The following is a 13,585-nucleotide window of genomic DNA, read 5'->3' on the forward strand; positions in this document are numbered from 1 at the left end:
AGCTCATAAGGCACTTGTGACGAGGCAAGAAGAGCTAAGAGCCAAAGGCTCATATGGTATGAGCTCTAACGAAATTCTAAGAATCAATAGATTGTTTTAAAAGGAGAATCAGAGGCTTAATGCCAGTTGAAATTTAAAATAAGAGCTCTGAGTCACGATGTCCTTTTAAATATCAAAATTCATTAAGATGCGATCACCCACTCGTAAGTTATAAATACCTCATTTTTTCTAATTTATTTCTCTCCCTTTAGCCCCCCAGATGGTCGAATCTAGGAAAACGACTTTATCAAGTCAATTTGTGCAGCTCCCTGACACGCCTACCAATTTTCATCGTCCTAGCACGTCCAGAAGCACCAAACTCGCCAAATCACTGAACCTCTCCCCCAACTCCCCCAAAGAGAGTGAATCCAGTACGGTTACGTCAATCATGTATCTAGGACATTTGCTTATTCTATCCACCAAGCTTCATCCCGATTCCTCCACTCTAAGCGTTTTCCAAGATTTCCAATTTCCCCCTCCAACTCCCCCCAATGTCAACAGGTCTGGTCGGAATTTGAAATAAGATGTCTGAGACATGAACTCCTTCTAAATATCAAATTTCATTAAGATCCGGTCACCCGTTAAAAATACTTCAATTTTTCTAATTTTTCCAAATTAACAACCCCCAGCTCCTCCAAAGAGAACGGATCCGTTCCAATTATGTCAATCACGTATCTAGAAGTTGTGCTTATTCTTCTGTGCTTATTCTGCGCTTATGTGCTTGTGCTTATCGTAAAAACGTAACAAAAATGAATATAAACAATTTGTTGACGCGTTTGTTCTAACCCACTCCCTCGTATTCTTCCCCCCCCCCTCCTTGAAAAAAAATCCTGGATACGACCCTACCTCCCATGCGTCTAATACAGGTCTCTCCTAAATTGTTTAAATAAAAAAAATTCCCTTTTAATTAGTTTAATCCGGCGTTCACTATTGAGCATCTTGGTACATTAAAAATACCTTTACTCATCATGCCATTGTTAACCAATTTGGGACAAATCCTTGAATTATAGTTCCAGACTAAAATCCCACAGTATCAATTTTATGTACAGACAAAATTCGTAAATGTCACAGTAAAGACATCAATACTAATTGAAGCAACAAGTGGGCGTTGCTTACTAATTCTTTTGCCAAAAAGCCAAATGTGTGATTAATATCAGCAGTAAAATGTATAATATATTTGTTACCTTGCTTATTTTAGAGATGACACCAAAATTGCCAATTTTCGCATAATTTGGCGTTTGGTTCTGGTGCAGTCACAATGGGCCTGTGAAAAACAGATAGACAAAAACTATCTGTCAAATGAAGGGGTAGCGGGGATTTCGGCTACAAAATATTAGAGACTAAGCTTTTTTTCGATCAATTACTATTTTTGAGGGATTTGAATTTTTCTCGAAACAGTCGGAAATTTCTTATTTTGATCAGAAATAGCATTAAATTGGATCGATTTTGTAACTATTATTTTTAATAAATGCTAATTGGCATCATTTCTCACAACCCAGTCTCGTCAAAAAAGTAATTTTTGCTTTTTCGTTACTGTGGGCCGTAGCTCGCTCTTTAAAGAAATTACATTAAAAAAAACTAGTTTTTTTAACTGAAAGTAAGGAGCGACATTAAAACTTAAAACAAACAGAAATTACTCCGTATATGAAATGGATTGTCCCCTCCGCAATCCCTCGCTCTTTACGCTAAAGCTTTTAATTGTTTTAAAAAGCAGAATTGTGGCAAAGAGTCAAACTTTAGCGTAAAGAGCGAGGGATTGCGAAGGGGACAATCCATTTCATATACGGAGTAATTTCTGTCGTTTTAAGTTTTAATGTCGCTCCTTACTTTCAGTTAAAAAAACTAGTTTTTTTTAATGTAATTTCTGAACGTTTTTGAATTAATGCATGTTTGATTTTGACTCTCCACACGTAAACTATTCAAATGAAATTGGCATATTAATTCCTTTTTTGGCTAAATGGCTTTCTCTTAGTTTTGATCATACGATTTTCAGAAATATGGGATGGGGAAGGAGGCCTAGTTGCCATGCAATTTTTCGTTTACATAAAAAGGCAACTATTGATTTTAATTTTAACGAATTTTTTTTATTAGCAAAAAATATACCTAACTTTAGAATTAACTTACGTAACAAACTTTTATATTCTTTAATTTTTATTATGTATATGAGGGGGTTTGTACCCTCGTTAATATCTCCTTCTTTACACTAAATCGTAAGTTTTGTCCCAATTCTTTAAGAATGACCCCTGAATCAGAAAGGCCGTAGAATAAATAGTTGAAATTACTAAAAATACTTTAGCATAAAGAGCAAGGTATTTATCTCCTCCTAAATACCTCGCTCTTTATGCTAAAGTATTTTTAGAACCCCTCATATGCGTAATAATCTCTGTTCGTTTTAAGCTTCAATGCTACTTCTTCCTTTCATTTGAAAAAAAGTTTTCATGTTTATTTTTCATTGTTTTCTTATAGTAATGCTAGAGAATCCTGCGCCCTTTTCATTGAATTTTTCTTCCCCCGTGAAAGATTCCTCCAAGGAAAGATCCTCCATCATAGCCCCCTCTCCTCAGCCCCACCCCCAAACAAAAAAATCCCCCTGAAAACGTCTGTACACTTCCCAATAACCATTACTATATGTAAACACTGGTCAAAGTTTGTAACTTGCAGCCCCTCCCCCAGGGATTGTGGGGGAGTAAGTCATCCCCAAAGACATAGTTATTATGGTTTTTGACTATGCTGAACAAAATGGCTATCTCAAAATTTTGATCCGGTGACTTTGGGAAAAAAATGAGCGTGGGAGGGGGCCTAGATGCCCTCCAATTTTTTTGGTCACTTAAAAAGGGCACTAGAACTTTTCATTTCCGTTAGAATGAGCCCTCTTGCGACATTCTAGGACCACTTGGTCGATACGATGACCCCTGGGGAAAAAAAAAACAAAAAAAAAACAAACAAATAAACACGCACCCGTGATTTGTCTTCTGGCAAAAAATGCAAAATTCCACATTTTTGTAGATAGGAGCTTGAAACTTCTACAGTAGGGTTCTCTGATACGCTGAATCTGATGGTGTCATTTTCGCTAAGATCCTATGACTTTTAGGGGGTGTTTCCCCCTGTTTTCGTAAATAAGGCAAATTTTCTCAGGCTCGTAACTTTTGATGGGTAAGACTAAACTTGATGAAACTTATATATTTAAAATCAGCATTAAAATGCGATTCTTTTGATGTAGCTATTGATATCAAAACTCAATTTTTTAGAGTTTTGGTTACTATTGAGCCGGGTCGCTCCTTACTACAGTTCGTTACCACGAACTGTTTGAAACAGTCAGATCATCATATATGGTTCATAATCTGGAGCCTTCTGTTCGGAATAACCTGCCGGCTAGCATCAGGGAGTCTGTCTCTTTATACGGGTTTAAAAATAAATTGAAAACATTTTATTTAAGTAATACATTACGAAGGGCGGGAGGTTTTCGATTTTTTTTCGCAGTTTTTGGTGGTGGGATTGAGGCTGAAACCGGTAAAAAATAATTATTAGGACTATTTTGTTGTACAGTGCTCATGTGTATGTCTTATTCTTTTTTTATATATAGGATAGGCTAGGTGGTTAATCATTATGTATAGGCTAGGAGTTGTTATGTATAGATATTTATTTATAAGATATAAATCATAACAGGAATTTGCAGCACAAGTCCTTAGGACTTTCTTTTTGCTGCAATAATTTATTAGTAGTGTCATTTTTATTTATCTTTATATTGTGGATAAAAATAAAACCTACCTACCTACATACCTATAAAATAGGTTGCAACTGCCATGGCAACCGTGTTAACCCAAAAATAAATTTTCGACAACAATAAAAGTGAAAAAGTTCTAAGTCTCTAAAGTAGTAAGCTTGGGAATTTAGTTCTTTGCTGATGTTTCTCGGGATCACACATATCAGTTGGTTTCTGCATGTTTGAATTCAACTGAGAGATGGACGATGTAACACATACTTATCCCACAGGATTGTTCATTCTAATTTGAAATTCGAAAATGGCTCCAGACATTTTGTCCAATGCATTTGACAGACATCCACAGATCTTTACCAAAAATTGGTGAACCTTTGGCTATAATCCCAGAGGTCAAAAAACTTGCGTAGCTTTATAAAAAAAAAAAAAATAAAAAAAGTTTCTCACAATCAATAGATCTCTCTTTAATTTGATCCCAATCTTGCGAAGATGACATTTTTTCAATAGTAAGGGACACCATATTTGGAACAATATACGACTCCACGACAAAGCAAACCGATTGAAGTACGACAAACCCGGAAGATAAGTTCCTAAAATAGATTATAAACTCTGCAATGTGGGTAGTAAAGGCTCAAAAAAATTTCAAGCCTGAAAATATCCCACTTCAATATTAAATTCTCATCTCCCTTTTTTGGCATTCAGAGAAATCAAGTGCAAAAACAAACAAGTTTTATTAACTGAAAAAGAAAAGTCAACATTAGAACAAAGCAAACAAATTGTCCTATATAAGAGGGGTACACGCACATTACTCCAAGCTTGACCGTTGGTTCCCTGAAAGCATTTTAAAGAGCATCAAATATATACAGTTCATAATTAAGAATTTTCCTATTTCCCCATTGCTCTTTTGAAGGTCTGAACTAAAAATTTCATTGTTTAAAGTATAATGTGAGTAAAAAGTCTCTTCATTCTCAAAGTGCTTATAAAATTTTAACTTCTTATCACATTGCTTTTGTTAAGACAAGAACAATTGATTCCTGACGTTTAGGAAAAGAGCATTTATTCCTGAAGCGTGGAGGAAAAGAGACAAACTTTGACGTAAATAGGGTTGAGGTTTTCAGCAGTCCCCTCAAATACAGAATAGTTTTGTTCGTTTTATTTCAAAATTTAATGTCTCTGTTTAGATTCATTCCAAAAGATTTTCCATTTTCTTTTAATTCGTTTTGTTTTTATTAAACATGTTTAGAGATAACCTAAATTCTAGGGTACTTAAGAGCAGCACCCTAGACGGCTTGAGGGGCTATCTTTATTCCCCCGGGGGCTTAAGAGACGTTTCTCTTGTGTCTTTTCTCTGGTGACTCTGTAAGCTTAGCCAGAGTCGACCCAGCTCTAAATGGGTACCTGGAGAAATCTGGGGAAGGTAAACAGGAAAGGTGTGCGAAAGCACAGGATGGCTGGCCCCCAACCCCCCATTGCTCTTCCTGGCTGAAGGGCCAAGAAACGGAGATCAGCACCACCGGTACGGACTGTAAAGTCTAATGCCGTATCCTTTACCTTACCTTTTTTTTTACCTTTTCTCTGAGCTTCTGTAACAAACACTTTAGAGAGTTTGCGATTACAACTTCTAGTCAACCCTGTTTCAAGATTAGGTGGCTTTCAGAAAATAAAAGGGCAAATTTGGCTGATTATTCGCTCATTTAAAGAAGAGTCGTGGTAAAAGAAAGAGGCCTAACATAAGCCAAAAAAGAAAGCGAATATATCAGATTTGTTTTGGTTTCTTAAAGCAGGCAGCCCTGTAATTTGCACTGGGTCTGAATGCACAAACTTTTTTAAAGTTATATATTCTATAGTTTCTTGAAAACAAAAGGGAAGGCTTAGCTCTTCTTTATCCAATGATTTCAAGAGTGATTTGCAAATGTAAGCCGTCAATCGCTTTGTCGGCTCCAGTCAAGCGCCTTTTCTCAGCTGGAAGCGTTATTTTGAACTGCAAGAGAAATAAACTAAAAGACACACTCTTTTCGGAAATTAAATTAAAAAAAACAAGTTTTTTTTAACTGAAAGTAAGGGGTGGCATTAAAACTTAAACCGAATAGAAATTATTCCGTATTTGAAAGGGACTGTCCCCTCCTCAACGCCCCGCTCTTTACACTAAAGTTTTTTATTGATTTAAAAAGTAGAGTTGTGAGAAAGAGTCAAACTTTAGCGTAAAGATTGGGGCGTTGAGGGGGGGAGAGTCCCTTTCACATACGGAATAATTTCTGTTCGTTTTAAGTTTTAATGTCGCGCCTTACTTTCAGTTAAAAAAAACTTGTTTTTTTTTAATTTAATTTCTGAATGTTCTTGAATTAATGCAGGTGTTGATTTTAGATCACAGTACATGAATAATTAAAACCAAATTTGCATATTAGTTTTACTTTCTAGGCCAAAAGGCTTTCTCAAAGCTTTGATCGGAACACTTTGAGAAAAAAAGGGTGGGGGAGGGCCTATTTGCCCTTCAATTTTTTGGTTTACTTAAAAAGGCAACTTACTTTTAATTTTATTTACGAATGTTTTTATTAGTAATAAATATGCGTAACTTACAAATAAACTTATGTAACGAACTTCTATATTATCATATTTTTATTACGTATATGAGGGGGTTTGTCCTCTCGTCAATCCCTCGCTCTTTACGCTAAAGTTCAATTTTGCTGCAATTCTTTAAGAACCTTGAACCACAAAGGCCGTTTTATTAGAATAAATAGCTTCTTTGAAATTACAAAAAGTAGTTTAGCGTAAATAGAGAAATATTGAGGAGGGGCAGAACCCCCTCATATAAGTAATAATTTCTGTTCATTTTAATTTTTAATGTTGCTCGTTTCTTTCAGTTGAAAAAACTTGTTTTTTTTATTTAATTTCTCATTGTTGTTTTAAATAATGCTGGAAAATCCAGCGTCCCCTTCATGGAAATTGTTTTCCCCTTTGATAAATTCCTGCATGGAAAGATCCTCTCATGTAACCCCCGACCTCCACCCTCCACCACCAGAAAAAATATCCAGTGAAAACGTCATTATACTTTGTCAATAGCCAATACTATATTCAAACAATGGGCAAAGTTCATAACTTGCAGCCCTTCCCCCGGGGACTGTGGGGAAGTAAATCATCCTCTAAGACATATTTATTTGGTTTTTGACTATGTTCAACAAAATGGCATTCGAACAAAATGGTTAAAGGGGGAATTCAAATCCTAAAATGTTAGAAATAGCCAAAAAATAGAAAAATGGAATCCAAAAACTGAAATTACAATGGACAATTAAGTAAAACTTAAAAGCTCAGCCAGAGTCAACCTAGCTCTAAATGGGCACCTGGTAAAATCTGGGAAGGTAAGCAGGAAGGGTGTGCGAGAGCACTGGATGTCTGCCCCCCCCCCTATTTCACTTCCTGACTGAAGGGCCACGCTTTGGACCTTGAGGGTCTAGTGCCGTCATACTTTCTTACTTACTTACCTTTTCTCACTGTGGTATTTTCGCTTTATTGAAAATATATCAAACCGTATATACAATTTTAGCTTCAGCTACAAAATTATCAAAATAAAACTGCCAAACTTCTAGAAAGCCTTTTCTTCAAAATCAGTAATTTTTAAAAATTGTCTGTTAGTTTAATATTTTATCAAATGTATGCTCATGGTCTAAATAAATTCCTTTCAATTTTATTGAAAATTATTTGCTAAATTGAGCCTTCAGTTCAAATAATTTATCTAAATTTCAGTAAATGTAAATCACATCCTAGCCTTTCAGAAGATTAAGGAATGGTAACATCAGGCTGATTTGTGGTTGAATATCTTAAAAATGACGATTCACTTAATTTTACTGTTTGAAAAAGATTTCATTTTTATAAGTGATTTACTTCCTTTTAAACCAATTCCCTTCAAATGTATAGACAAACCATTAGCAAAACCAAACTTTCAATTTTAGTTATCTATCTAGCTTTCAATAGGGACGAATCTCCACCATTTTTATTGGGGGGAGGGAGAGGGTTCTACATTCGGATATTCAAGGGGCATGGGATATACAGAAAAATCTCCACATTATTGGGAGGCACCTGTCCTCTTGTCCCTCCAAATGACGCCCCTGGTTTTCAACAAAATGCAAATGGCACCTAAGCCTCTTGAAGGGTCTGAGGACTACCATTCTTGTTTGTGGTAATTCATGTTTGTTTTAAATGTTGCTTAAATTTGGCATGTTTGTTTTAAATTCTTTATAATTTCTGTTCGTTTTTGGGTTTTACTAAATAAAAAAAAAAAAAAATAACTGAAAGTAAGTAGCGACATTAAAACTTGAAATGAGCAGAAATTACCCCGTATATGAAAGGGACTGTTCCCTCTTCAACGCCTCGCTTTTTACGCTAAAGTTTGACTCTTTCTCTCAACTTTACTTTTTAAAACAGTAAAAACTTTAGCGTAAAGGGCAGGACGTCGAAGAGGGAACAGCCCCTTTCTTATACGGGGTAATTTCTGCTCGTTTTAGGTTTTAATGTCGCTCCTTACTTTCAATTGAAAAAAACTTATTTTTTTATTTAATTTCTCAACATTTTTTAGTTAATCCATGTTTTGACTTCGGCTCTCCGCAGATGAATAATTAAAGCGAAATTTGCATATTTATTTATTTGGCTAAATGGCTTTCCCATAGTTTTGATCGAATGATTTTGAAAAAAAGGAGGGGGAGGGAGGCCCAGTTGCCCTCCAATTTTTGGGTACTTAAAAAGGCAGCTAGAACTTTTAATTTTTTACGAACGTTGTCATTAGTAAAAGATATACGTAACTTATGAATTAGCTTACGTAACAAACTTCTATATTCGTATGTTTTTATTACGTATATGAGAGGGTTCGCCCACTCGTCAATACCTCACTCTTTATACTAAAGCTTAAATTTTGTCCCCTGAATCACCAAGGCTGTAGAATAAATAGTTGAAATTACTAAAAATATTTTAGCGTAAAGAGTGAGGTATTAGGAGGAGGTGAACCCCTTATATGCGTAATATTTTCTGTTCGTTTTAAGTTTTAATGCTACTCCTTATTTTCAGTTGAAAAAACTTTTTCATATTTATTTTTTCATTGTTTTTTTAAATAATGCTAGGAAATGTTGCACCCCCTTCATGGAAATCTTCTTCCCCCACGACAAATTCCTCCATGTAAAGTTTCCCCCAGATACCCCCTCTTCTCAACCTCTCCGCCCAACCAAAAAATCCCCCTGGAAACGTCTGTACACTTCCCAATAACCATTACTATATGCAAGCACTGATCAAAGTTTGTAACTTGCAGCCCCTCTCACGGGGACTGTGGGGGAGTAAGTCGTCCCCAAAGACATAGTTATAATGTTTTTTTACTATGATGAATAAAATGGCTATCTCAGAATTTTGATCAGATGACTTTGGGAAAAAAATGAGCGTGGGAGGGGGCCTAGGTGCCCTCCAATTTTTCGGTCACTTAAAAAGGGCACTAGAACTTTTCATTTCCGTTGGAATGAGCCCTCTTGCAAAATTATAGGACCACTGGGTCGATACGATCACCCCTGGGAAAAAAAAACAAACAAATAAACACGCATCCGTGATTTGTCTTCTGGCAAAAAATACAAATTCCAAATTTTTGTTGATAGGAGCTTGGAACTCGTACTGTATGGTTCTCTGATACGCTGAATCTGATGGTTTGATTTTCGTTAAGATTCTATGACTTATAGGGGGTGTTTCCCCCTATTCTCTAAAATAGGGTAAATTTTATCAGGCTCGTAACTTTTGATGGGTAAGACTAAACTTGATGAAACTTATATATTTAAAATCAGCATTAAAATGCGATTCTTTTGATATAGCTATTGGTATCAAAATTCCGTTTTTTGGAGTTTTGGTTACTATTGAGCCGGGTCGCTCCTTACTACAGCTCGTTACCACGAACTGTTTGATTTTTTCAGTCATGCTTCTTGTTTTAGGTTTGGGATCATATATAAGCTAATTTCTTATTGTGTTGGATTCTAAATTAAGTCTTTACCTTTCGCCGCCATTTTTTTTTTTTTTTTTTTTTTGACTTGAAAAAAAATCTATAATATGCTCGGAAGACCTTATGTTTTCAGTTCCAATTCGTGCTTTCTTATTGATTTGATATCCTTTTTTTTAAGAAACTTGATAAAATGGAAAAAGGTTTATCCCTCCATTCAGCGACCTTTCGAAGTAAATAAAACGTTGAGAGTAAAAACAAGAGGAAGCCAAGCAAATAATGCATCAGATAAAGACCATTGTGTTTTTATTTCATTTACATTATATCCGACAGTTAGTGACTTCCACTAATATTCGTCCAAGTTAGAATATTTATTTTGCATGTATAAGGGTATCCTTAGAAAAATGGACAAGGAAACTTTAACCCCCTCCCCCTCGATGACGACTAAAAGGAGTAGAAAGTGTTTTTTAATGTTTAAGAACTATGTGATACTTTTCTGGCAAAAAAAGTCGTTATTAAACGTTTGCTCATCCATTCCCTACGAAAATTTTGATGAGGTGGCCCTTCCTTTCAGGAAAGCTATGATGCCATATATAGAATGAAGTCATGACTTTTATCAATCCATCTTTATTAAAACAAAACTTTTGGACAGATGGATTAAAAATTAAATATAATCCTGATTGTATTTAATTCATGCACATTTTAAATGCTCAAAGAGTTTCTGGAGGCCAAGAAGTATTAAAACGCATTACTCTCTTATGTTAAAATTCCTAAATTATGCATTGGAGTTTTTGCAGTTTAAGACATTAATGTGTTTCACCTGAACAGATATAAATCAAACGATCTTTTATTTATATGAAGTCAGTGGAATCTTGTATAAGTGCATTTAGCTCTTTATTTGAATTTCTGATTTTGTATTTCTTTATTTGTTTATTTTTATTTTTTTACCTCCTAGTGTTAAAAAAATTTCTTTTTTCAGGATTACCAAGTGAGCTGCATACTTACTGGATTCAGTATCCGTGGACACTTGGCGATACATTTTGTAAAGCAAGAGGGATGGTGGCAGAAATGTAAGTTTCAATTTCGAATTGCACGTGCATACACAAATAACCAAAAGAAACACAAAAACAAAGATACCCAAAAAACAATCACAGTATTTATAGGCTATGTATAAAATCGAATGCATGTCTGCGTGTGTGTATCCTGTCTGCATTGCTGCAATATTCATCATATTGCCAAAAAACTTTAATGAGTTATTGAGTAATGTCTTGCGAAGGTTTTAGGCGTTTGTTTTTTCTCACCCCCCACCTCGCCCCAAGACCAGAAATTAGAGACACAATAACACAAATAATTGACAATTCCTTCTGGTCACACAATCTACATTATCTGGATATTGAATTAAGGGGTTTTAACGTTTATAAAATTATGGAATTCCATTTTGAATAATTACCTGAATTTAACATTCAGCATTTTCGTTAATTTTGTTTTCAACTTAATTTTTCAAATACTTTTAAATGTAAAAGTACTATCGCTATTTTAGTGCAGGAGAAATTTCCAGGGGAAATTGTCTAGGGTAGGGATTCTGTAAGGGAATTCTGAGATGTGGGGGGATCCGGGAGAATCTTCCATGGAGGGTTTTCGTGGAGTGTTCCCCGCAGGGGGAAATTTTCTGCATGGAGGGGGATTTTCTGGAGTGAGAAGTGTCCACAAGGTGAATTTTTCATATGCCTTTAAATTTATAAACTGGATCGTTGTTAATAAATGGGGGGGGGAGTTTTCCACGGAAGAGAATTTTCTGGGGTGGAATTTCTTTTGAATTTACAATTCTTTTGAGATCGCAAAAACACGTGACCGGTAAACTAGTATATTATATACTATATAAATTATGCCATAAAATTGTTATGTTTAAATCTTTTTCTTTTTTTTTAATTTTCTTGTTCTCCTAAATTTCAAACAAGCTTTATCTTCTCAGACGGTTTCGACATTTAAGTTTTTTAATAAAGCACGAACAAAAGACAAATGAGGCAAATTAGTTTTACAAATCAAAGAAACACTCAGCTATTGTTTCTAAATCCTATCTAGTTTCAGTTTAATGATCCACAAGATATCCTTTTTGTCAATTTAAATCTCATTGATTTTCTTGCTATTGCCCTTTAAAAAGTGAAATTCAAATTTATATTTAAGAGCGGAATCAAGAGGCAACTTGTAGTATCACATATTCCAATTTCACAATAAAGAAGCAATTTAAGAAGTACGTTCGGAATAGTCCTAGAGTTGCATTTAACGTAACTGTTGCTTATTAATTTTGAAATTGATCGAATCGAATTTCAAAGCATACTTCGAGTAAACGTTTTAACTCAATTTAAAGGATGTAAGAAGGGAAAAGCTTTAAATATTAATTTTTGTAAACAACACCATTAACTGTTAGAGGAAGGCTAATTCGATTCAAATTTAAATGCTAAAACCAGCATAATTGGTAAAACAATAACAATCTTTTAAAAGGGTAAATCAACTCATTCATAATAACCACTCTACATTGGATTGTTAAAGGAATGAAATAAGTATTTTAGAAAGTATTTCTCAATTGGTTCTAGCTCCGGAGTCGCGTTGAAGACAACAGTTGTTTTTTAACTTTGAGCAACACAGAATAAGATTTCTAAGACTAGTGGGTTTATCGCCTCTTCTGTTAAATTTGAGAAATACGAGAAGAGAAAATCCTAGAGGATAAAGCCTTGTAAACGATATATTTTCTACGCTCAAGTTTAGGTGCTGAAATAAGACCTGCAGATGAGGTCAATATTTCTTAAGAAATTAGGGTTGGTATGTAAATAACAATTGTTCATAGGGTTACTCACATTATTTAGTAATAATATATCCTCCTATTGTAATGCTACAAGAACGAAATAAGTGTTTTCAATCGTTTCCTCTACTCACAAACTTGTTTGAACTTTTGTCAAGCATTTTTTTTACTTTTTGAGCCTTTTTTTTACGCATCTGAATGTTCAATTACTTCCAAGATTTTATCAGTATATGCTTTTTCGACGGCAGTGCAATAATACAACGTCAACCCCCCCCCCTATTGTATACTCTTCCTTGTATAAATAAAGCAATATAAACAGGTGGTCAGACACAGCAAAAGGTATAAAACAAATATCCTTATTGTGTTGCGAGAGCAACACTTTGGTTTTGTCCCGTTTTTTTTTTTTTTTTTTTTTTTTTTTTTTTTTTTTTTTTTTTTTTTTTTTTTTTTTTTTTTTCCTATGCCGTCAATGTCGGCTTATTCCTGGAAACTGGTAAGGGCCTAACCTGTGCGGTTTTTACGGACAGTTTGGACCTGAGGCCGGATTGATGGATATGGCATTACATTTTGGAAAGCTCCGCAGAACTCTTGCCTGGGGCCAAAAAGGATGGATTTTGCTTGTCCACGAGCCAGAGCCTATGGTGTGCGAAGTGAAGTGGAGTTATGTAGCCTATGTCAGAGAGGAGTATCTGAAGTCGTGCATCCGAGCTTTCGTTTCATCAAACCATGTTTCTGCTTTCGAGTGGAAAGCTCCGTTCGAGCAGGCAAGCAGGCAGGCACCACTTTCAAATTGAAGATGGACTAAAATCTATAAGTGTTAAATATATGCGGCAGTTACCCGGCCCCACAGCCAATATATCTTCTTTGAGTGATAAATAGAAAAATTTACAGAAGCAAAAAAGCGGCATTTTCCCACGGGTCCGAAAGTGCTACCGTGATTTTGGCTGGGTTTATCATTTGTTTTTTTCGGACTTGGGATTGAGGTAGAGAAATGTTATCAGATGTACCTGTTAAGCTTTAAAATGTCTGTCATTGCTAAGGAAATTGGAGCTTATCCTTTGCTTCTTTC

At 35.2% G+C, this 13,585-nt stretch overlaps 1 protein-coding gene across 1 annotated transcript in view; it reads left to right on the top strand.

The window, feature by feature from the left end:
- Positions 1-13,585, top strand: part of LOC136041312 (neuropeptides capa receptor-like) — a 146,095-nt gene that overhangs the window by 68,150 nt on the left and 64,360 nt on the right. The window contains exon 4 of the mRNA XM_065725942.1: positions 10,696-10,786. Within this exon, the coding sequence (XP_065582014.1) occupies positions 10,696-10,786 (91 nt within the window). The remainder of the gene's footprint in view (positions 1-10,695; positions 10,787-13,585) is intronic.

This window comes from Artemia franciscana, chromosome 2, assembly GCF_032884065.1.
Source record: "Artemia franciscana chromosome 2, ASM3288406v1, whole genome shotgun sequence".
Lineage (NCBI taxonomy): Eukaryota > Metazoa > Arthropoda > Branchiopoda > Anostraca > Artemiidae > Artemia > Artemia franciscana.